This window comes from Emys orbicularis, chromosome 19, assembly GCF_028017835.1.
Source record: "Emys orbicularis isolate rEmyOrb1 chromosome 19, rEmyOrb1.hap1, whole genome shotgun sequence".
Taxonomy (NCBI): domain Eukaryota; kingdom Metazoa; phylum Chordata; order Testudines; family Emydidae; genus Emys; species Emys orbicularis.
The window spans coordinates 434,717-459,163 of record NC_088701.1 but is presented as its reverse complement, the minus strand read 5'-3'; the positions used below and the strand labels follow the sequence as shown (position 1 = coordinate 459,163).

The 24,447-nt window shown below is 46.3% G+C and overlaps 1 protein-coding gene across 1 annotated transcript; it reads right to left on the bottom strand.

Annotated features, from left to right (window-relative positions):
* On the bottom strand, window positions 1-23,039 carry PIN1 (peptidylprolyl cis/trans isomerase, NIMA-interacting 1). Its single transcript, XM_065419287.1, has 4 exons — window positions 22,957-23,039; window positions 19,837-20,037; window positions 9,888-9,998; window positions 1-1,227 (listed from the first exon to the last, which is right to left on the bottom strand). Exons 1-4 carry the CDS (start codon window positions 23,012-23,014, stop codon window positions 1,118-1,120), a joined length of 480 nt encoding a protein of 159 aa, XP_065275359.1. The 5' UTR covers window positions 23,015-23,039; the 3' UTR covers window positions 1-1,117.
* Window positions 23,040-24,447: the final 1,408 nt, after the last annotated feature.

The following is a 24,447-nucleotide window of genomic DNA, read 5'->3' as shown; positions in this document are numbered from 1 at the left end:
AATGTTCAACTGGAGAGGGCTTTATTTTCTGCTTAAGAGAACTGGAACTATACAGCATCTTTGCACTGGACCGAAGCTGGGAACTTTATCTGGTTTTGTTTGGTCTAAACATAAGCAATGCAGTGTAACTGGAAACAGTGACATACAAACGATTAAACCACAAGTGGATAAAGAGAAGCTCTGAGAAAACAGCACTCTCTCCACACTGCAGTCCCTCCTACTGAATGGCACCGTCATGTCTTAACGGAGTGACCTCATGCTGGAATAGTTAACACACAGTATTCTACATACCGCTACACAGCTTAATTGGCTACTGATCTTTCTGTACTGGGAACTACTGCCCATTAACCCCCCTTTGTTTATACTCATCACAAACCAAAAGGCATCTTCAAGTTTTAAGTCCATGCAACGGCAGAGGTGGAAGCTCCAGTTACCATTGTCTGGCAGGACCAACAACCAACAATCTGCACTGAGCCAGCTACATGAAGGGAAGTTACACACAGGCACCAGTGACAGGCCTTATCAGCATGGCTCTTTATGTGGTATCTTAACATCAGTTTATAAATGGCGTTGACAGATCGGTTCTACAAACAAACAAACTGGGGTGCAGACCGAATGCTGTTTATTCTAGATAAAACCTTTTTTTTTTTTTTAAAGCAGTGCAGGGATGCGGGGGTGGGACAGAGATTCATTCCATCTTAAACACCAGAGCTCACGAGTCATTTTCACCATCAGTGCAGTTCTGTAATAAATACTCTATCTTTAATAAGGTGGATGTGGGAAGCATTGAAGTGTGACCTTTAGCATCGACACGTCTCCTAAACGGAGGAATTGTCAATATAAAACTCAAGCGGCTGGGGCATGCCTGAGAATTTTAACATTCTCTCTGCTTATGGAAGATGCTACCGTCTGTTAGTTTGATTGCATTCTCATCCTTGGCTAACCATGCATCTCTACAGGTGGAAAACGTGTCAGGTGCCACGGAAGGTATTGAAATATGAAATGAGGTTTTTTAACTAGATCTATGAAGTTCATTCGGGAGAGTGCAGGGCTGGAGTAGGGTTTTTCCCCCCCTTTCTTCCCCTCGCCCTTTCCTTTCTACAGGTCACCAGGCACTTCACTCCGTACGTAGAATGATGTGGATCCCTGAATCTGTGAAAACTGGTCCGCTCATCTCACCAGCCCGCAGCGCAAAGGAGGCATCTTCAAAAGGTTTCTGCATCTGACCTGCAGAAAGCAGCAATGAGAGAGAGTTCAATTAAGTCAGCAGAGAGTGGAAGACCTTTCTGAGCGCGCCAGCCTCAAACAAAGGCAGCCTCCAGGCAAGCAACGAAGTCACCAATTAATAGCTTGCAGGGGGTGTTTGTTTTCATCTGTTCCCAGCAGACACTCCACCAACACACATGACTCAGATTCAGAGCTTTCACTCACACCTCATAAACATCACTGCTGCCAGGAAAAGTGTTTCAGCAAGCCGGGAATTCAAAGGGCAGAGGAAATCTCCTCAGCAGCTTCACTGGCACAAGAGGGTGTTAGTCTTTCAGTCTCAGATGCCCTTAAGGCACAGAGAGGGGAGAGATGCGGTGTGCATTACAAGCTGCACTAAATAATTTACAGGATGCATCTGGGTAATGTCATGACCTAGATAGTCAGCATGCTTAATGCTCTGGTCTCCATGTCACCAAGCTCCTGATGGTTTATCAATGGAGACCTAAGAAAGCCACAGGTGACGCTGGGATGGCCCCTGCATGAGACAGAATGAGCGGGCGGCCTAGGGCAGTTCTGCAGTGGGCTACAAAGGTTCGGTTAGAAGGATTTCAGCCGTGAGGGGAGTTACCGGTTCAAGAGGGAACAGGATTTTTGCCCAATTTCCTGTGACAGTTTGGAAGTTATAGCAGAGAAACTGCATCTCCCAGCTGAAATAACGAGGCTCCACTCTGCCAGCAAATCACAGTCTCACTGTGGGACTTGCACACCAGATGCCTGCAAAAGGGCAGAGAGCCTCCTGGCACGTAAGGAAGCTTCATTCCCTGCACTTAGCACTTTGCAGTGTTTGCCTTGAGATGCCTGAAGAGGGATAGATCATCTGCTCGCCAGGAACACAACATAAATCTCCTGTAAGTTTATGACCCTTGTCTCAGAGTTTCAAGACAATGCTGTAGCTTTGGACTCCTCAGCACATTAGGAGATGGCTGCAGAAAGCATTAGACAGCATGACAGATGGATCATCAGCAGGCGCTTTCTTCCCCTAAAGAGACATTTCGGTGATATACTAATCTCTCTGGGAACTAAAGCTTTCCAGCCCCACATAGGCCATACATCGTGGATGCATCACATGTAGCTGAGGAGCTGCTACAGAATTCATATATTTTACTTTCGGGTCTAAATCCATCCATAGTCATTGCTCTAGCAAGGCAGCAAGATGCCATGAAGGCTAGATTCCTCCTTTCAGGATTAGTCATAATCGCTTCAGCCTGATGTCTTACCCTTCAGAAGAACACTGGTTTTATTACTGAAGTAACTTGATACATAGGACTTCTCAGAGTTCTGCTTCTCTCAATTTAGTGTTTAGAATTTAGATTAATTGGTAGGAGAGGCAAACTGTTCGCCTGTCTCACTAATTCTTATTCTAACGACACATTCACACAGGATTCAAACAGCATTATCTCGCCTAGAACTGCGTACTGAAAACCCTTCATCTTAGATTTTAGTTAATTCTGCTACTAGCACAGGACCTTTACTTCAGACGAGGAAAGAGCCCTTGTGTGCCACACCAGAATAATTTTCCTAAAGCAAAAAGCATCAATTACTTGCAGTTTTTCAAGAAGATAAATTGGAATGTTTTAGCAGTTTCACCTCTGAAGTAACCAGTATTCACAGTTCTAATAAATTATGTTTGCAGCCCAAATGACAGCAAGAGACAAAGATGGAGACTAAGTGTGGCATCTCGAGAGTGCAGCAGCCACTTGCAGTTCTACTGTCATCTAGTGGAGACAGAGTCTTGCAACATTTCTTTACTTTCTGATTAAACCAGGAGAAATCTTTTTCTGTAAGTCACCAAGAACTACAATGAACGGACGGTCTCCAAATGAGCCAAAACTAGCAATCACAGCATCCCAAGATTCATGGGTATTTCACGGACTCCATAAAATGCCAGTGTTATGCACTAAAAGGAAATATTTGTCTGAGGAAGGAGGAATAACTGGAATTCTTTGAGATGCGTGCCCCTGTGGGTGCTCCACTTTAGCGGTGCATGAGCCCTACATCTTTGATCAGAGATTTTTGGTAACCGTGCCTGTTCTGCTTGCACATGCGCCCTACACACCCCATGCCCTGTACCAAGGCTATATAAATAGGGGCCTACCAAATTCACAGCCATGAAAAACGCATCACAGACCATGAAATCTGGTCTCCCCCTGTGAAATCTGGTCTTTCATATGCTTTTACTCTATACTATACAGATTTCATGGGGGAGATGAGTGTTTCTCAAATTGGGGGTCTTGACCCAAAAGGGAATTGCAGGGGGGGGTCGCAAGGTTATTTTAGGGGAGGGGGGTCGCGGTATTGCCACCCTTACTTCTGCACTGCCTTCAGAGCTGGGTGGTTGGAGAACGGTGGCTGTTGACCTGGCAGCCAGCTCTGAAGGCGGCGCCCCGCCAGCGCAGTGCAGAAGTAAGGGTAGCAGTACCGTACAATGCCACCCTTATTTCTGGGCTGCTGATTTCAGAGCTGGGCGGCCGGACAGCGGTGGCTGCTGACTGAGAGCCCAGCTCTACAAGCAGTAGTACAGAAGTAAGGGTGGCAATACCATACCATGCCATCCTATCCTATCCTATCCTTTCTTCTGCACTGCAGCTCATGGCGGCTCTGCCGTCAGAGCTCGGCTCCCGGCTTGCAGCCGCAGCTCTCCAGCCGCCCAGCGCCACCGCCAGCACCAGCAGTGCAGAAGTAAGGGTAGCAGCACCCCCCCACACACAATAACCTTGCAACCCCCACACAACTCCTTTTAGGGTCATGACCCCTACAATTACAACACCATGAAATTTCAGATCTAAGCTGAAATCATGAAATTTACAATTTTTTAAATCCTGTGACCGTAAAATTGACCAAAATGGAAAGTGAATTTGGTAGGGCCCTATATATAAGGCTGTGGGGGAGAACCATCCTCAGTTCCTTCTCTACTGGAAAGCCCACAGAGGCAGCTCTGATGCAGAGGGGAGGAGGGAGGGTAGCGAAGCACCCACAGGGCACACATCTTAAAGAACTCCAGTTACTGCTCAAGGTGAGTAATTTCTTCTTTGAGTAGCGTCCCTGTGGGTGCTCCATTTCAGGTGACCCCCTAGCACAGTGGTCCCCAACCTTTTTCGTCTGGCGGGCACCAGATGACGAGCCACGGAGGACCGCCAACGTCAATAGGCGTCGCCGCCGCCGAAATGCCGCCAACATCAATAGGCGTCGCCGCCGCCGAAATGCCGCCAACAAGCAGTATCATCCAGAGGCGTCGCCGCAGAAATGCCACCGATTTTCAGCGGCGACGCCTCTGGATGCTGCTGCTTGTCGGTGGCATTTCAGCGGATGCTCATCCGCCAGCCAGTACGCGGGCACACTTAGACGCCCTGGCGCCCACGGGCACCGCGTTGGGGACCCCTGCCCTAGCAGTAACACTTCTGGGAGATGGGAATTTTGGAAAAGAGTCCATCACTAAAGAAAGAACTGCACTGCCTACTGCGGCATTCATTAGGGAACGGTGGTTGGAAAAATGTGTGCCCTGAGGACCATATCGCAGCCCCGCAGATTTCAGCAACCGGAATGTCTTTGAGTAGAGCTACAGATGTAGAACGTAGTAGAGCATGCAGTCACTCTCAGAAGAGGTATAACCTCAGCGAAACCGTAACAGGCAATAATACATCCAGAGATCCATTTAGAAAGTCAGATACTCCCTTAGCCGTGGTCACAATAGAAACAAAGAGTCTAGGGAGTCTGCCTGAATAGTTTCCTCTTAACATCTAATGTAGGAGAAGCCGACTCCTCTGTAGACTGATGCAGCTTAGAAACAAAACGAAAGGTGAGTAATTTGGTGGATATAAAATTCAGGACACCATAAGAACGTTGGCTGAGGTCCTAAAGATCCCTTGTTTTCCACAGAGAAGGTAAAGCCCGTCTCCCCAACCTTTCAAGCAGAAGTGTTGACCACTGAGGCAGCCATCTTCAGACAGATGTCGCACGTAGCTAATGGCACAAAGGATTGTTTCATGAGACAGTTAAGAACCAGGCTGAGATCCCAAAGCAGTGTAGGGGCTCTAATCTGCAGAAAAAGATTGATAAGTCCTTTCAGGAATCTCGCTGCACTCAGATGTGCAAATACCAAGAAACCACCTATTTGCACACAGAAAGCTGTTATTGCCACTAAATGAACCTTGATGGAACTCATAGAAAGGCCAGAATTTTTCAATTCCAACAAGTAATCCAAGACTGAGGAAAGAGGCGACTGGATGGAGAAAGATGGCGCTGGTTACACCAAAGGTTGTAATCTTCTGGGAATGGACAATCATCACTTGACAATTACTTGCTCTGTTCATTCCCTCTGGGGCACCTGGCATTGGCCACTGTCGGAAGACAGGATACTGGGCTTGATGGACCTTTGGTCTGACCCAGTATGGCCACTCTTATGTACTTCTCAATTTCTGAAGGGAAGTATGTTGAGTAGATTCCTTTTGGCTATTTAACCAATCTTTTGTACTTCTGTGACGAAGTGGGACTGTTCTTAATGTCTCCTCTCAATACTGTGTGGGTGCCTCAGTTTCCCCTATGCATGTCTCAAGTCTCTAGGGGTGGGATAAAGGCCAGTATGCATAAATGGCCGACACTCTGTCTCCTAGAAACAAATGGCCGGGGCCCTTCCCCCCGCTGCAAGGGGATAGCTAAAGGTGAACAAAAAGATCAGGTGACCTCCTGGCCCGGGAAAGAGACAAAGGCCAGAGGAGGGGCTGGAGGAGGTTTCAGTTTGGGGCTGGTTGGGGACGGGAAGTGAGTGCAGACGGGGTTGTCTGGCTCGCTGGGCCCCAGAATGGACCCGGCTGAGGGGTCCCGTTCTCTGTACCTACAAGCTCTGTTTTAGACCGTGTTCCTGTCATTTAATAAACCTCTATTTTACTGGCTGGCTAAGAGTCACATCTGACTGCAAAGTGGGGGGTGCGTGCAGGACCTCTGGCTTCCCCAGGACCCCGCCTGGGTGGACCCACTGTGGGAAGCGCACGGAGGGGCATATGCTGAATGCTCCAAGGTCAGACCCAGGAAGGTGAAGCCGTGTGAGCTTCTTGCCCTGAAGACAGTCTGCTCCAAGGGAGAGGAGGCTCCCCGAAGTCCTGACTGGCTTTGTGGGGAGCAGTTCCAGAGCATCGCCCAGGGACTCCGTGACAACTTCCAATGAACGTGTGGTCTCTTGTCCAGAGAATCATTGAGGAGCCAAGCTTGTCATTGCAGAATGTTCAGATTAGGGTGAAGCGTCTGACCCGCATCCTGAGACAATGGTCGAGGTTTGATTGGGAGCCGCCGCGGAGGATGAGAGAGGAGTTCGATGAGGTAAGGAAACCAAACTTGTCTTGGCCAAGTTGGTGCAAAACAATTTTGGCTTGGTCCTCTCTGATCTTGATAAGGACCTTTAACAGCAATGAAGTTGAAAGATATACATAAAAAAGACCCCCAAGTTAGGAATATTTTGTTGAGGATTTGAGAGTCCAGCTCCCATTCATAATTTAGGGAGAAATGTCTGCTCAGGTCATCCACCACGGTGTTTTGTATACACGGGAGGTAAGCCACCGAGATGACTATCCGATTGGGTACACATGAGTTTCAAAGCTTTATCACTTTGCTACAGACGGAGGGGGAAAAAGCACTCCACCCTGACAATTGATAGAATACATACATGCTATGTTGTCCATCATGATCTTGATGGAGTTGTTTTTGAGTAGGGGAAGAAAGTGAAAGCAAGCGTTTCTGACCCCTTTAATGCCAACAGATTGATGTGCAAACACTGTTCCTGTTGTGACCATTTTCCTTGGACTATGTGAGGACCCAAATATGCTCGCCATCCCAAGAGGGAAGCATCCAATGTTAACATGACTGCAGGAGGATTCTGGCTGAACAGGATTTCTGCACAAACTTTGGGTGGATCCATCTACCAGGTGAGTGACTGTAGGACCTGACTGGATACAGATACCTGCTTATTGAGACTGCATTTATTGGATACCTAAACAGTCCTGAGCCACCCCTAGAGACACTGAAGATGGCATTGTGTGTCACAAAAACACAAGCTGCCATGTGCTCCAGCAGTTGTAGACACGTCTGTGCTACAGCTTGAGGTGCACTCTTTGTATAAGGGTTGTTTTTTTTTTTTTTTATAAACACAGCAAGGAACCTGTTGAGAGAGAGAGAGATCAATCCTCTGCCGGTTATCAAATCCAGAAGCGCTCCTATAAAAATCAATTTACTGAGATGTGTCAGTGACGCAACCGACCTCAGCACCAAGTGACATCCAGAGGTTGCAAGGAGCAGAGACCTTGGCTCATTCAGTACCAGAATTCCTGCAGTACCAACAGAACTCAGTACCATCACCAATGATGTTGAAGAGGCTGTTGTGCGAGGCACTGATGTTGATACTGAGTGGGGTCACGGATTCCATTGAAGCTGGTCTCTCGGTGCTAGCAGTCTTTGTTACCAAGCCCTGTATCACTGAGGTATTGGACTTAGTTGAAGCCTTAACGTGCTTCATGGTATCTGAAGTACTTGGCGCGTCACTAGCTCTCTTCTTGGGACCGGTGACTGGGTCTTCTTTGATGAGGAACTCTGTTGTTTTGCTTCCCTTATACTTTGAACGGGAAGCTCTTGGTACCAGCGGTGCAGTTATAGGTACCTCAGTCAACGAGAATGCCAGAAACTGGGGTTTTGGTGCCATCTTCCTTTTGGAAGCTCTCGGTGACGGTGCTCTCGATGATGATGATGAGGCACTGACAGATGCGGAGGGTACCTGTACAGCGGAGTTCTCTGTACCCAGTTCTCTGAAGCTGGTCGTAAGGCTTTCTCCATCGTTAACTGTCTATGCTTAACTTCCCTGTTCTTACAGGACTTTCCCTTAAAAGAAGAGCATATTTCACAGGTGCTGGGAAAGGGCTGGGACCACGAGAGTCTCCGAGGCAACGAATGCAGTGGGAGTGCCCATCACCAATAGGTCTCAACAAGAGAATCACCTTTTAAATCTTAGGGAGACTGGCATCCCCGACAAAAGAAAAAGTTGTTCAAACCCTTCACTGGGGGGTTATATATATATATTTTCTTAAATAAAAAAAAAAAAAGGGAGGGGAGAACAGAAGTTCCAACTATAAGATGCTAAAGCTACTACTACGAAGCACTAATTATGTAGCTAAAAGACTAACAAGGGGGGTAAATAGTCAGACACCAAACAGGCACATACTAGACTCCATCTCTGGCCGAAGGCAGCTGAGAAGGAACTGAGGGCGGTTCACCCGCACAGCCCTTTATAGCCTTGGTACAAGGATGTGTAGGGCACATGCACAGACAGAACGGGCACTGCTACCAAAAATCTCCAATCAAAGGCACAGTGGCGCATGCGTGCCTGGAGTGGAGCACTCACAGGGACAATACTTGAAGAATCTCTGATTTAACTGCAATATTAATTAGATCCGTATGTGGATATAAAACAATACTTTTTTATTCTGATACAACTATGCAGACTGTCCTGTGCACTATCTGCTCTCTAACATACCCTTGCAGCATTGTGCATCAGCATAGATTTCTGCTGCAAAATTTGTATAGTTGCAGCAGGGCAAAAATTCAAAGTGTTCAGGAACTTGCCTTAAGAATACTGACTCCTCATCCTGCTATCCTCACCAATGAGCTTAAGAAAAATGTGGGATTTCCATTGACTGTGACACATGATTCCACCTCACTGTTTCAGCTGTAGGCAGTTCTCACTAGACTTCTTCCTTTTGGGTTTGTTCAAGTTTGTGACTTTGGAGAACATGTTTTAAAGCCAAAGACAGAAAATGCTGCATTTGCCAGCACCAATTTCCTGATTTACTCCAGCTACAATATTCAACATGGGCACATATCTTTTATGTGCTCCTGGCATTTAGGTGGCGGTTTTTTTTGTTTGTTTGTTTTTTAAATACAGCTTTTACAGGATTTCATTGTTTTGCACTTTGTTCTATTCAGTGGAAACAATAGATGAGCAACTCCAAACACGATTAAAAATTAAGTGATCATAGATAGGACAATGAATCTCAGCTGGTTCAGTTTCACTTCTAAATTTCAAAGGATCTTCCTTATTAATGGGATTTATTAGGACACTTGAAATAAGTGATCTGAGAGCAGCTTCTTGTATTTACTCCCTCACCACACATCAATATTTCTGAAATGAATTCCCTCACCAGCAGCATTATTTTTGGTTGGCTGAAAATTGCACCCATTTCGCCAATTTGCTATTAACACCCCCCCCCCCCCCCCCCCCGAGATTAGTGCTTAATTATCTGCCTGGCTTGTCATTAGTTCCATTTGCTCATTTCCTCCTTGTTCACGGTTTGTTACGCTAAACAACTGGATTCCCATTCAGCGTGGCTGAAAAAAATCTCTCTCAAAGCGAAAGCCAATTTCATAAGGAGCGTTTGTGTAACATCCTCTCCTCCTAGAATAATATCATAGCTGTATTCCTAACTGGTTTAATGTCTAAGCAGCAAACTACATTTCATGTGCAGCAAGCTCTCCTAGCACACCAATCCACTGGGGGGTGGGAGGGATTATTAATTCTCACCCCCTACTGAGGAATTTCAATGTCAATTGTGTAATCTCAGTATTGAATTCATGTCACCTACCTCTCCCAAAAGCACCCAGGTCTCCTCCCGCCTTTGCAGAGCTGCAGTCACTAAACTGGGAAGCAAGGGATTCGAAATCTTCCTCTCCAGATTTAATCTTCTGGATGTATCCTGTTGACACATGATAATTCATAGTCAGAGGCAAGAGCCAAGTCAGAGAGCATGCTGGGGAGCGGAAATATTCATAATGAAAATGGGTAGATAAATCTGAGCTTTTGTTAGTTACTGAGGAGCATTTCAAGGGACCTGCTTTTCCCCTGTGCCATTTCAAAGAGGTGCTTCAGTCTTAGCATCCCCTAATGGTAAGTGTGAGCCATTGCAGAAGGTCCATAACTCCCAAGAAACTAGCACAGCACCTCAGGACTTCGCTTCGTGTTCTTTGTGCCAAACATCAGTGGCCATTTGCTGCACTGAATCCTGGAAGTTCAGGTTGCACTTGCAAGCATGACTGCCACTTTGGCCATGTCTACACTACTGGCATTTACTGAGGCACTGTTATGTCACGATAGCACCATAGGGTCAAAGTTTCCTACAATGACAGGAGGCGTTTTCCATCACTGTAGAAATTCCACCTTCCTGAGCAACAGCGGCATTCTTCCGTTCACCTTCATGTGTTTGTATTACAATGTAGTTGATCATGTAAATAACGTTTCATGCTTTTCTACAACCTCAGATGCTCTCGCAGGATCTTTTACTACTGTGTGCTGTTCTGTGCATACTAGAAAAGAATCCATGACAGTGACTTACACAAGATGTGCAACAAATGGGGAAGCAGCTCCTGTGAAGCCCTAACCTCACTCACTATTCACCAATCAGTCTATAAACTACAAGTACTGGGTTCCTACAGAACCTGTCTCAGCAATTCACACATCTCAGACGCCTTTTCACCACCCAGCTAAGACAGACAGTCATGCACTTTCCAAAGTGCTCTGCATGTAAGAAGTGAGGTTTGCAAACCTTCTTAAATGTAAATCAAGTCAAAACTATAAACTTTCCCCACCACACTCAGAAGCACTTCTTACCCAAGGCTATTTCCAACCACCTTTCAATCTTCCTTGTGCATCCTAAGCCGTTTCATCTCTAGTTGCTAACAAGGGTGGTGGGGAGAGAGGGGTTGAAATGCAGAAACTCACCACCACCCAACCAAGACAAGAACTTTGTACTTAAATCTACAAAAGTTTACCCTTGGTAAAAGGCCAAACATGGAACATTTCAGCCAAATAGGTGGAAGATTTGGAAAGTTATGGGTGTCCGAAAATGGGCTTATAATGGAAATACTCAGAGCCTTAACTGGAAGCTGTGTCTTACAACTCCAGCACATGTACTACCCTGCCCTCCTATCTGTGTAACAAGAAATAACAGAATGTAACTCACCTTTTAGATTGTTCCTTCACATCAGCCACTCAACATTTGACTTGTATTTTGGAGAGTAGAAGGGGGTATCTAACTACTCAGGCATTGAAAACATTTAAATCAGAGACAAGCAAAACCGTGTCACACGCAGGTATCTGAATTATGCCATGACAGACAGTTCTTGGTGGTTCATTGAGATCAGTTAGTCTCTTGAGTAAAGGGCTATGCAGGATTTTGGGTTCAAAAAAGAGAAGTTCATGGAGGATACGTCCATCAACGACTATTAGCCAAGATGGTCAGGGATGCAACCCTCATGTCCCGGGTGTCCCTAGCCTGTAACAGACAAAAGCTGGGAGTGGACAACAGGGGACGGACCACTCGATAATTGCCCATTCTGTTCATTCCCTCTGAAGCATCTACCATTGGCCACTGTCAGAAGACAGGATTCTGGGCTCGATGGACCATTGGTTTGACCCAGCATGGCCATTCTTATATCTTAATGCAACTGAATGGGCCATTTTGAAGAGCATCTCTGGCATACAGAGTACTACATCACTGCTAAATCAACCAGCACTGGCCTTGCTTTACTTTTTAATTAGAAGCCATTAGCATTAAGATTAACAAAGGCACCCAATGCCCACCAGCTATTTTTGCGAGAGGCACTCCACAAAAGCCGTGAATGGTATAGAAATTTGTTTCAGTGTTTGTTTAGTTTCACTGGAATGAAGGAGAAATTCCCTCCTAGGCCCAGTCTAGCATTTCCCTCCACCCAGGGCAGAGACCGTGCCCTGCACTGCATTCTCCCAGGCTCTGCACAAGTTCCAGTGGCTCAAGGAAACGGGCTGCCATCATTTCCATTACTGCACAAGCTGACAGAAGGATGGTCCAGGCGTTAGGGTGCTAGCCCAGAAGACCTGGGTTCAACTGTCTGCTCCGCCCCAGCTCCCTGCATGACCCTGGATAAGTCACTCAGGCCCAATCTTCAAAAGGTATTTAGGTATGCAACTCCCACTGAAGTCAATGGCTGTTAGGTGCCTAAATACTAGTCTCTGTGCCTCAGTTTCCATCTGTGAAATGGGGACAACAACACTGCCCTGCCTCTCACGGGGCTTGCAAGGATAAGTACTGTAAAGCTTGTGAGGTGCTCGAACACAATGGGACTGCGAGTCCATACCAGTACCATAGAATATGTACATCTCAGCCATTAGGAAATGCCACCTCTTCTCCCTTTGTCTCCTAGTTCTCTTTTATCCCCTGGTTTCACACTCCTGCACCTCCCTAGTCAGTTTCTGTCTCCCCTTCGCATTTACACCCGTCACAGAAATGTTGCAGCCACCCCAGTTGTGATTTGGTGTCTGAGAAAATAAGCATGTGCTTTTTTTTTTTTTAAACAATAATAGCCTAAGCTTAATAGCAGTACTATTAACAGTCAAGGAGTACTGGGGTATTATTAATCTTACAACAGCATCTAGAACCCCAAATCAGGGCCCCCCCTTGAGCTACGCACTGTGCCATGTAGTGAGAGGGGCCCTGCTGCAAAATGCTTACAGCCTAAATAGACAAAAGAGCATGAGGGGAAGTCACAGAGGGGAAGTGACTTCCCCAAGGTCACCCAGGTCAGCAGCAGAGCTCGGAGTAGAGCACCGATCTCCCAAGTCCCAGTCCAGTGCTTTTCCCTCTGGACCACAGGATGTTATGTCACGTTAACAGCATCATACCTGTGTGTGCTTTAAAGAGAGAAACCGTGGCACATCCCTAAAGAGGGGGAAGTTGAAGGAGGATTAATCAACAGAAGTGTGCCCTCGTCCCAGGAGACCTGTGAAGTGATCATGGTAGAAAGACTAGCACTACCAGCTTGTAGCATTTCAAAACTCAGGAGGTGGTTCTCTCCTCTAGCTGTGAAGGACAACAGCAGGGGACCGGAACAAGTCAGTCTTCAGATTATTTATAATTAGGGAAGGCAAGGTCCTAATGCTCTTTCAGATAATACAGGAGAACACAGATGTTAGAGGGAGAGATTCGGATCTCGTGTGCCCGTTTCTCCACTTTTGTTTTCTCTGCGTGCCTCTCCTGAGGCACCCTGTAGGTGCACATGCCTCAAAGGTGGTGTTGGTACCTACTTAACTTCAAGGGCTCATGTCCGGGGGGAACTTCAGCACCCCAAACAAAGGTGAGGGAGAGCTTCTTACTTCTTTCAAAGTAAGTCAAGCTTTGCTGCCTTCTGGACACCCAGTCTTCCATCTCCAAAGAGAAATGCTGGACACAGCAATTGCTATGAAAAGGGAAAGACTGTGCTTAGTCCAGCCATTATCAGCATGAGCATCCTACCAGTGAAACCCTGCAAGATCTTGGGACCATAAGGCAGGGTAGGTGTGGCAGTTGGACTTTCAATAAGCAATGGCTGCTGGTTCTCCTGAAGCATTCAGGGAGAAGCACACAGGAAAAGGAAGTTGTTTAGCCTGAAGTCAATAAATCTCCTGGTTTCAGAAGCTGAAGAGCTTAACTGAGGTAACTTACCATTTGGGCACTGTAAGCCAGGGGAGAGCACTCATGCTCTGAAAGATGGGCATCTGGACACTAGAGGTCAAGCTGTAGTTCACTGCTGTAGGAGGGTCAGTGGAAGAGCCTTATTTCAGAGTGTGTGTGTGTGCGCGCGCATGAATAAGAGAGCGTGAGAGAGTGTGTTAAATTCTTTTTAGTAGTTTGGGGCAGGGGTCCCCAACACGGTACTCGTGGGTGCCATGGTGCCCATCGGGGCATCCACGTGCACCTGCCTACTGGCCGCCGGACAAGCAGCCGCCGAAATTCAGCGGCAACGCCTCTTGATGACGCTGCTTGTCCGGCGGCCAGTCGTCCGGTGCCCACCCCACAGGAAAGGTTGGGGACCACTGGTTTGGGGGAATGCTCAGGGACAGAAGAGGGCAACATCAGATGCAAAAGTTTGAGGGGATAAAAGAACTTTTGCTACCACATACTCCAAATATGGCTCCAGAAATGCTCCCTCATTAGCAAATATTTTACAGATGAACTGCATCTGCACAGGAAGCAAATGCCACTCTGACATCTTGGATTTATAGCATTATACAGGTGCAAATGGCGCTTTAAGCCCCTTTTCTCTCTGCGTGCGCTATAAAGACCAACTCAGTCAAGCCACAGGTACAGGAATTCAGGTGCAAGAAGCCCCGGAGACTCTCAGCGAGATCAGCACAGGTAGCTCATGGAAGAAGTGGGCTCTGAAGTTAGGAAAGTAAGGCCACTTAGCACAGAGGGAATCAGAAGCCGTGGGTGGCAAGAAAACGAGCAAGAGTGGGAGAGGACAAAGCAACTAGAGGGGAAATAGAGGCGCTTAAGAACAGCAGCAGCTCATGCAGCAACAAGAGCGAAGATGTTAGCAGTAATGGAGACCTGTAGAGCCATGTTGACAGCACTACGCATGAAGAGAGACCATGAAGCGAATTGCAAAAATCCAAGTGTCACTAGAAGGAGTGAGCTTGTGGAAAGAGACACCACATTCCTATTGGAGGTGTAGTGATTCCTGCCTTGCACTGATGGTCCAGTGGAGTTTAGAGATGTCTCAGTGCTTGTTGGAATTTTAAGTGTTCGCCATTACATGCAACATTCACATTTCATAGCAAGGAGATAGGAGCCTGTCGATATTCAGAGAGGGGAAGGAAATGAGCTTCCTCCTCAAGACCCCAGAACTACCCACAAAAGCTTGTGGCAGCCCTTGCCTTGGATGAGACATTGCAGTAAGCTGCCATGTCATGAAGAAACTAGAGGGGAAAAAAATTCACTGACAGCAAGCTAACCAGTCACTGCCAAACAGCTACACCTCAATGATTCTCCAAAAGACTGTCTGGTTTTGGTGACCCAGCCAGTGACAAAAATATATGGTTGATTTTTGTCTTAAGCCAGTATGACTCAGTCTTCTGCTTGGCTAAGTTTTGTCTATTTTTAGGGACTGAAAGAGGATAGAGCTTGGTTTTTAAGTAAAATAAATCTGTCAAACTACATCAGATTTCATTCAAGCAGTTCCCAGTACAAGAGTCTTCCACTGACTGAAACAGAGCATAAAACACTATTCTTTATTGCTTCAAGTCCTTGGGATTTCCCCAACAATGGCACATTTCCGCCCTCACACCCCAAAGTTCAATCAATTGGATCCCTTCAGCTGAAGTAATTGCCAGTACCCTACATCTGTGTAATTATGCAAGGAATTTAATTGAGTAGAGAATTGTTTCTGTATCTTTAGCTGGACTAGTACTAACCTCAGAACCAGGCCTGTAGGAAAGCTGCCAGAGAGGAAGAATGGGAGACTGACTTCTGACTACAGCCCTGTGACTATATTTGAGAGCCATGGTAGTTTATATTCCTTCTGAGGAATGAATGCGATGATGTGCTTTAACACAAAGACGCTAGCAGTAATAGGAGTGGTGTTGCTAAATTAAAGGGGTATGCATATTTATCCCACCTTCTACTTTGTTTAATATGTATTCCTTAGAGGTGGAGTGGGAGAAGTGAGAGTGAGCACACAACGGGAGCGGTGTATCAGTTCAGAATCTGTTCTGTATTTTATTTAAGGAAGATTAATGCAAGATTATGAGTAAGTCATTTACCCCAGAGAGGCTTGTTGTGTCTCTTGTGCCTCTGGGCAGAAGACCATTTGTTTTCATAGCATTTATGTAGGCACATTTCAGAGGGGAAAATGAATATTGTTGATCTAATTAAGCTAAGCTGCTCCAGCCTATTGTAAACAGTATATTTGCACAATACATTTGCTATCAAAATACAGCATTCTTCCAAAATACATGTTTGCATCACCCTAAGTGCATGTTTACTTCCAAGCATCATTCTAACCCTGCTGGTAAATGTGTCATATTACCTCCCGTTGCACCAACACACATACAAGAAGGTTCAGCCTTAATTTGCACACTCATGCTAAAAAAAGGAAAGGCACCTGAGTTAAGAAAGGATCATAAGCTTTAATGTTAAAGTCCCTGAGTAGTCAGTTTGTACCATGACCTTCATGCTGTTAAAAGCTTCTGGAGAATGAAGTTGTTACAGTGAATTTCACAAGCCTGCAAAGTGAAACTAAATTTGGTTATCACAGCTCTGCTAAATGTAGGACAGTTTATTAGTCCAAGCACAAAACGTACTTGCCAACTGATGATCTTGAGGTTAAAGCACTAAACTGGGGGTCAACTTGTTCTGCCATGGACACCCTGTGCAGCTCTGGGCAAGACACTTACTCCCTGTGCCTCAGCTCCCCTGTCTCCAATGGGATTAATAAGCCTTCCTTTCACCAACTCTGCCTTGTCTATTTCAATCAGAAGCTCTTCAAGACAGGTACTGTCTCTCACTATGTATTTGTGCAGAGCCTGGCACAATGGGGCCCTCTAAACACTGCTAGAATACAAATCAAAATATCAGGATTACAGTGAAAACTAGTTTAACCTACAGACATTTTATTCACCCATTGTAACTTTCGTAATGGTATAAGATTTTGCAATGCTGGTTTATTCACAAATACATCACCTCTAGCTGTCTTCAATCTATTTTCCTTATTACTCGGAAGAGAATCACAAGCAAGTAAAGTGTCCAAAACTAACCAAAGTTCATCTATCTAAAACGCTAACCTTTAGCAGGTTCCCTGAGGACAGGAGACTAACGAAGCATTTTCTTTAAACAAATTCCAATCACAGGTTTATATTGCATAAAATTTTAATTCCAGAGTTAAAGATTCTGAAGGAAATAGAGACTTAACTGCTCTCTAAACAAAACGTAAGACTGGTGTGCTTTGTCTGTCGAACAAACGCCTCCCAAGAGATCTACTTAAACAATTCTGTGCTATAATTACGTTAATCAGGTACAATACATCTGCACAAAGAAATTCAATGATGCCTGACTATTTGTCAGAAATTGTAGTGGAGTTAAGCTGTGCATTCATGCAGTACATTCTCTAGTGGGGTTTTTTGGTTTGCTTTTTTAAAACTTTATAATTTTCTGTCATTTTCAGGAGGACAATACCAGATTGATACTGTTGACCTGGAAAGAGCCAATGTGTCATCTCACCTTCCTGGAGCAAGGAAAATGCAGAAACAACCTACATAAAATAATTATGAGTGGATGTTCCCTATGACCTTTGCAGGGAATAGCGTTTATCAAGCACAGATGGGAGTGTTGACAGAAATAGATTTTTTGATCATGCCATTTCATTCTCAGGAGACAAAAATACAATGATAATAAACATGATGAATGAAAGAATCCCTAATGGCCTTTATCAAGAACACAGCAGGACATTTACATCAAATAAGTTTTAATCACATCTCTCTTGTCCTCAGGCGCCACACAGTGAAAAAGATTGCTAAACATAAAAATTATCTGAGAGTGAGGAGACTTCAGTCTCCAGGGCTGTCAATCCTGCACTTTAGTCTAGCACTAAAAATCACTTTAAAATAAAAATTACATCCGGATCTCATACAGAACAAGATTAAAAAAAAGTCTCTCTCCATAACCTTATCAGATGTTGAAGACCTGCTGTGTCTGAGATAAAGGAGGGCACCCAAACAAAGTTATAAAGAAGACTGATTCATTTATTCAGAATAATGTTATTCGGGCTTCTAAGGGGGCGATAATTTGCGTGCAGATCTTCTAACAGCAGAAAGCCTAACTGGCTGTAAGGTTCTGAAATACCACTTAGTTAACACAGCTCAAGAGAACTTTTCCCTCTAAAATTCATTCTCTCTCACTTGGACCTAAGTTTATGAACACTTGCTCTGTACCATGACAAAAGCACTCTTGCTTCTAGTACAGTAAAACCCCATTTATCCGACCCTCCATTTTCCAGCTCTCCATAGGAAACAACCAGCGCACACAGGTCCAAAACGGGCAATCTCTCCTGTGACCACTAGATGGTGCTGCAGGCCCGCATTTTCCCATTCTCTGGATTATTCCAATTTTTGATTATCTAATCAGGCCCTAATCCCAATTAGATCAGATAAATGGGGTTCTGCTGTATCAGTATAGGACAGCAAACTTTGCTGTACTACAAAGTGTCAATTGTCAGTTATTTGGTATGGTGTGAAATTCCCCCCATGCAAAGAGCAAACAAGACCCACCTAAATCCTCACCTCTATGCAGGGGGGCAGCATGAGGCCTAGATACTACTGCAGTCTTGTGCTAGCTCTTTGCACAGAGGAGAGTTTCACCCTAAGATACAAGTGAATCTACTAGGATTAATTACTGTTTATGACAGTCAGGCTGCAAATATTTCAAATTATTTTTATTTATAAAATTCTCAACTCCATGTGCACAGTTCTAATAAACTTTGTTGTAGCACTCCTCACACCCTGCAGTACACAACAGCTTCTTTATTATGCCAGTTATAACTAATTAATTAAGCTAACTCACAAAGGAGATTTTCCTGAAAAGGTGCTAGCATTCTTGGCAGTTAATTCCGCATCTCTTTCAAAACACACTGGGCACCACCGCTTGGTTAGTACCCTGGCGAGCCTTCACGGCTAAACAGAGTTTGCTGGGGGTGATTTTCTTCTCCCCCAGATGCTGTCAAATTGTTGGTTTTTTTAATTGAAGCAGGGTCAAGGTTGTTGCGAGTAAAACCTCATTGCTGAGCCCTCCAAAAGCAACAAGAAACTTTACAGTCACATAACAGCATGCAGCAATAACCGTGCTTTACAGCTTCAAAGCACTTTACAAAATGTTAGTCCTCACAACACCCCTGTGAGGTAGGTCAGACTATAATGGGAAAAAGGTTAAGGCGCTGATCCAAAGTCAGTAGGAAGACTCCACACTGACTTCACCCAGACCCTGACTAACTTGGCCCCAAAGCAATAGGAGAGTCAATGGAGAAGCTGGGATGAGAATCCAGTCTCTAAATGCCAATCCCATGCTCAGTTCATAAGTCCAAACCTCACTGCCTAAGCAGCATCCCAATTAAAAGCTACTGCCAGCATTGCAAGGGACAATACGTACGGTGACTTGTCACAACAGGCCTTAGGAAAGACACAGGATTCCATCCCTCCTGGACCAGTTTAAGGCCACCGCACACTGGGAAACTTACTGTGTTGGGAAATGTACATTTTGTGGCTCATCTAAGCAGGATATTTGACTATCCCTGTGCAAATGTTTATGCATATCTCAGGCACAGATTCATCAGAATTTATAGAAACTGCATTAGGGCAAATGAAATCTTAAACGTAGAAAAAGGAAGATGTTAAAGGAACATTTGTTTTAGCTTCAAATAATTATTTTATTTTTAATATAAAAATAATATACACATTTACAAAGAAAATACAAATACACCTGTCTGACATGACATTACAAAAACACAAAAGGGGACGGGGAAGGGATGAATCCTGTTCTTACTTCATTTAATCAGGGTCAGTGAATCGCACAGCAAAATTGATTCCCCAAGTGGCTGTGCTACACGAAAGTCCATGTTCAAGCCACTTGGCTCAAAAACTTTGCCTTAGAGGGTTCATGCCACTAATAAACCATTTCTCTGTGTGTGTGTTTGTTTTAGGCCCTAACATGACTTTCCCCTTTTCTACCATCAACCTCTCCTGCTTTTACTTGCCATTTATAAGCTCCAGTGCCTCATCTTTGCTCCGTGTGATCTTTTCCTGCCTCCACGATGAGGGCCTTCTGGATTGGTTGTGCTTCACCAAGAGGTGCGAACAGCGCACTTTGGCGGGCTCTCCTTGGCCGTTCTTCCCGCCACCACTGGGGCGCTCCCACTGGCTGGCATTCGTAATGTGATTGAAGTAGTACACACGGCCTACAAATAAAAGGGAGGAGAGGATTAGATTTTAAAAGTTCCTTTCAGACTCATGGCACTAGCTTCTTGCTTATCTCATCAGAAATACAAGACTGAATTTCTGCAAGTGGGTGAGAATGTGTGGATGTCAGCTCAAATCAGGAACTGGAAACACTCAATATCCCATAATAAGGGAATGCTGCAGCATTGCAGATGTCAATCCCATCTGTTAAGATTCTGGTCTCTAACAAACATTCCTAATAAGAAATAAAGGAAGGGGTGGTGTGAGCACAACAGCTCATCCAGCCTCTTTCCAGCTCTGGCAAGTCACTTCAGTCCTGATCCAGTTCTCATTGAAGTCCATGTCAAAACTCCCACTGATTTCTATACAAGAAGGCCCTTAAACCTTCACCACAGGTGAACTGGATAGTTCATATTTGTAAAGTACTAATTATTCTTATGAAAGCAGAAAGTGTGTCTGCAGCCTTCCGGCATCACACAAAAGCAACACACCTTCTGAAGAAGTGCACTCACACAGCAGAACTCTGCCTGTATTATCCCTGAAGAGAAAGTGAAAGGTTCTGGGTTTCTGGCAAAGAACAAGGAGATTATGTATCGCTTTACCCCAGCATATATGTGAAGATAAAGCATGGTGAAATCCCTACCACAGGAAGGATGAAAGGCCTACATATATATCAGTGACTCATACCTTACAAACGCATCATAATTTACAGATTTCAGAAAAGATGTGGACAAACTGGAGAAAGTCTAGAAAAGCACAACAAAAATGATTAGCCATCTAAAAACCGTGACCTATGAGGGAAGATTGAAAAAATTGGGTTTGTCTGGGGACATAACAGTTTTCAAGTATATAAAAGGCTGTTACAAGATGGAGGGAGAAAACTTGTTCTCCTTAACTTCTGAGGATAAGACAAGAAGCAATGGGTGGTTTAGGCTGGACATTAGGAAAAACTTCCTAACTGTCAGGGTGACTAAGCACTGAAACAAATTGCCTAGAGAGGCCGTGGAATCTCCATCATTGGATTTTTAAGAGCAGTTTAGACAAACACCTGTCAGGGATGGTCTAGAAAATACTTAGTCCTGCCAGGAGTGCAGGGGACTGAAATAGAGAACCTTGCAGGGTCCATTCCAGTCCTACAATTCTATGATCTTGCAGTTGGAAGACTAAGCAAGAAATCATGTCTGTGTGTGCCGGGCACTGCACAAACAATGGGGCCTTGATCCTGGGTGTGTCTTTGGGTGCTACCACTAACAAAAAACACACCCCAACCAAAACCAACTGCTCTTTAGAATAAGCAGCAAAATTCTCCAGAAGCAAGCAATCAAGAGGACAGGGGACACTCAGCTGTGAAGCCAAGCCAACTAATACTGTAACTTGGAGATGCTGCAAGCTCCTGCCCTCCAAGCTGGCAGCAGCTCATTCCTGCACGAGCAGGAATTCACATGGGCCAGGCTGATTTTCTCCATCATTAACCTCCCGCTCTATAACCCCTTTCAGCCCAAAGGATTTTGAACCAGCAAACCAAGTACTCAAAGCTCTTAAGGAGTGTGACTGTCACGCACAGAGCACTGCATGGAAGGCAACAAGGGGGAAGAGGGAAAGGGAAATTCCAGCCCAAAGATACAGGGACCAAACCTCCAATTATAAAACAACTACCATGGGCTTGTCAGCATCCTGGCAAAACTATCTGGAACACATGATTCATGTCATGATCCTGTGCAAGTGCTTTGCCTCTAAACTGCACATGGAGTGTGTCATGGCCTTGCTCCAGACTTGACCCTACCCCATAGCAGAACACGCCCCAGTATCCACTCCATCCACTCTGGGACCAGCATCCAAGAAAGGCACCTTTCCAACTTCCACTTCCCCTCCCCACATAGGGACACTCCAGAGCTTCATTCCAGACTTGCCCATCCACCCCAAGGTGAACGAACATGGGCCCTCCAGAGCTTGCTCTCTGGTCTCATATCATGGGGAAAGCTTATCCCCAAGCAAAGACATAGCGAGACCCCCGGCCTGCCACACTAGAGCCTCCCCCACCACAGGGAATCACTGATAAAGTCACTTCAACCCTGGCTCTACTCTGTGTATGCAGCAGGGCACCCACCAAATAAAACCCACACCCCATCCCCAACCCTCCCCCGCAAGGCCCTCCCCATGGGAACCAATCACCCACCTCAATAAGGAGGGCTAACCACCCCCACAGACAAGCCCATGGGGACCAAGCAACCACCCCCCCCCCGCCCCCCAGGACCTACACCTGTGGGACCAGCCCTCTCGCCTCCGGGCCCAAACGCTCTGCACCCCAACCCCTCTGGGGCCAGCCCCCATTCCCCACCCGGCCCTCCCACGCCCAAGCCCAACCCCGGCCCGCGTCCGTCCACCCACCCACCCGGCACGGCCCCCCAGGCCCAACCCGCCCCCCTCCGCCAGGCCCCGCCTCCAGCCCCAACACCCCCCCCCCCATTCCCCGCCAGGCCAGGCCCCCCCCACCCCAGCCCGAGTCCGCCTCCTACCCACCCGGCCCGGCCCCAGGCTCGGCCCCCACCGGCCCAACCCGCCCCCCTCCGCCAGGCCCCGCCTCCAGACCCAACACCCACCCCCCCATTCCCCGCCAGGTCAGGCCAGGCCCCCCCCACCCCAGCCCGAGTCCGCCTCCTACCCACCCGGCCCGGCCCCAGGCTCGGCCCCCACCGGCCCAACCCGCCCCCCTCCGCCAGGCCCCCAACCGGCCCCGCCTCCAGCCCCAACCCCGGCCCCTCCATTCCCGGCCCGACCCCAGTCCGCCTCCTACCCACCCGGCTCGGCTCGGCCCCCAGCCCGCAGACCAGCCCCCACCCCGCAGACCAGCCCACCCCCCCATCGGCCCCGGCCCCACCTCCAGCCCCAGCGCCTGGGCCCCCGCTCGGCCGCGGTACCTGAGCTGCGGCTCATGCGCTTCTCCCAGCCCGAGGGCAGCTTCTCCTCCTCCGCCATCTTCCCTCCGCCGCGCCCACTCCGCCTTCCCGCGCCCAACCCCGCCCGCCTGGCGCCACCGCCTCCCGTTGGCGCAGGGGAGACCGAGGCCCCACCCCCGCCGGCTCCCATTGGTTCAAAAAAGCTGAAGTCCCGCCCCCTCGCTAGACCCTGTCTCATTGGCGCAGAAGATCAGTGATTGGCTACGGGCGAAAGGCCGCAATGATCCCGGAAGCGATTCCGGAGTCTCAGGACCACGTGACGGGGATGGAAACCGGGAAGGGACAAGGAGCGAACGCCACGGCCAGCTGCTGTCGGGGGTTCCTGTACCGAGCCATGTGGGGATGTAGTAGTAGTTTGTAGTGCAAACTAAAGATGAAATGTTGCTGTTTGGTGTTAGAAGGGGTATCACATGACTATTAGCAAGCACGTGTTTCCCCCCCAAATACACCAGGAAGCATTATCTATCTAAAATTTTAAACAAATTTCTAGTCTTAAAAACATCTTGGATTCACGATTAAAAGGATCACGGGACAAGAGTTACATGTTTGTTTGGTCATTAACTTGCTTTCCATTTTTGTTTTGTGAACTGCTGAGTGATCTTTGATTGTTTCATATTTTCAAGGTTTCTCACAGAGAGCAGCAGGAAGGAACTCCATTGATGCATAATTAAAAATAGCTCAAAAGGATGAATAACCAAAATTTAGAAGACAGGGGAGAAGTCACTGCAGGTAAAATAGAGGAAAGTGAAGCACAGGTGTCTGAGAAAGTAAGTCACCAAAAGTCCAGCAGATGGAGCAGCAACAGGCAATGAGATAGGAATTCAAGAAGATATTTCACAGTTTGTGCTGCTGAGAATGCAACTAGTTCCTTATTCCAGTAGAGGTACAAGGACGTACAGGGTGGATCTGGAGAAAGGGGTAAACAGTGAGGTGGCAAAGTTTGCAGATGATACTAAACTACTCAAGATAGTTAAGACCAAAGCAGATTGTGAAGAACTTCAAAAAGATCTCACAAAACTAAGTGATTGGGCAGCAAAATGGCAAATGAAATTTAATGTGGATAAATGTAAAGTAATGCACATTGGAAAAAATAACCTCAACTATACATACAACATGATGGGGGCTAATTTAGCTACAACGAGTCAGGAAAAAGATCTTGGCGTCATCGTGGATAGTTCTCTAAAGATGTCCACGCAGTGTGCAGAGGCGGTCAAAAAAGCAAACAGGATGTTAGGAATCATTAAAAAGGGGATAGAGAATAAGACTGAGAATATATTATTGCCCTTATATAAATCCATGGTACGCCCACATCTCGAATACTGTGTACAGATGTGGTCTCCTCACCTCAAAAAAGATATTCTAGCACTAGAAAAGGTTCAGAAAAGAGCAACTAAAATGATTAAGGGTTTAGAGAGGGTCCCATATGAGGAAAGATTAAAGAGGCTAGGACTC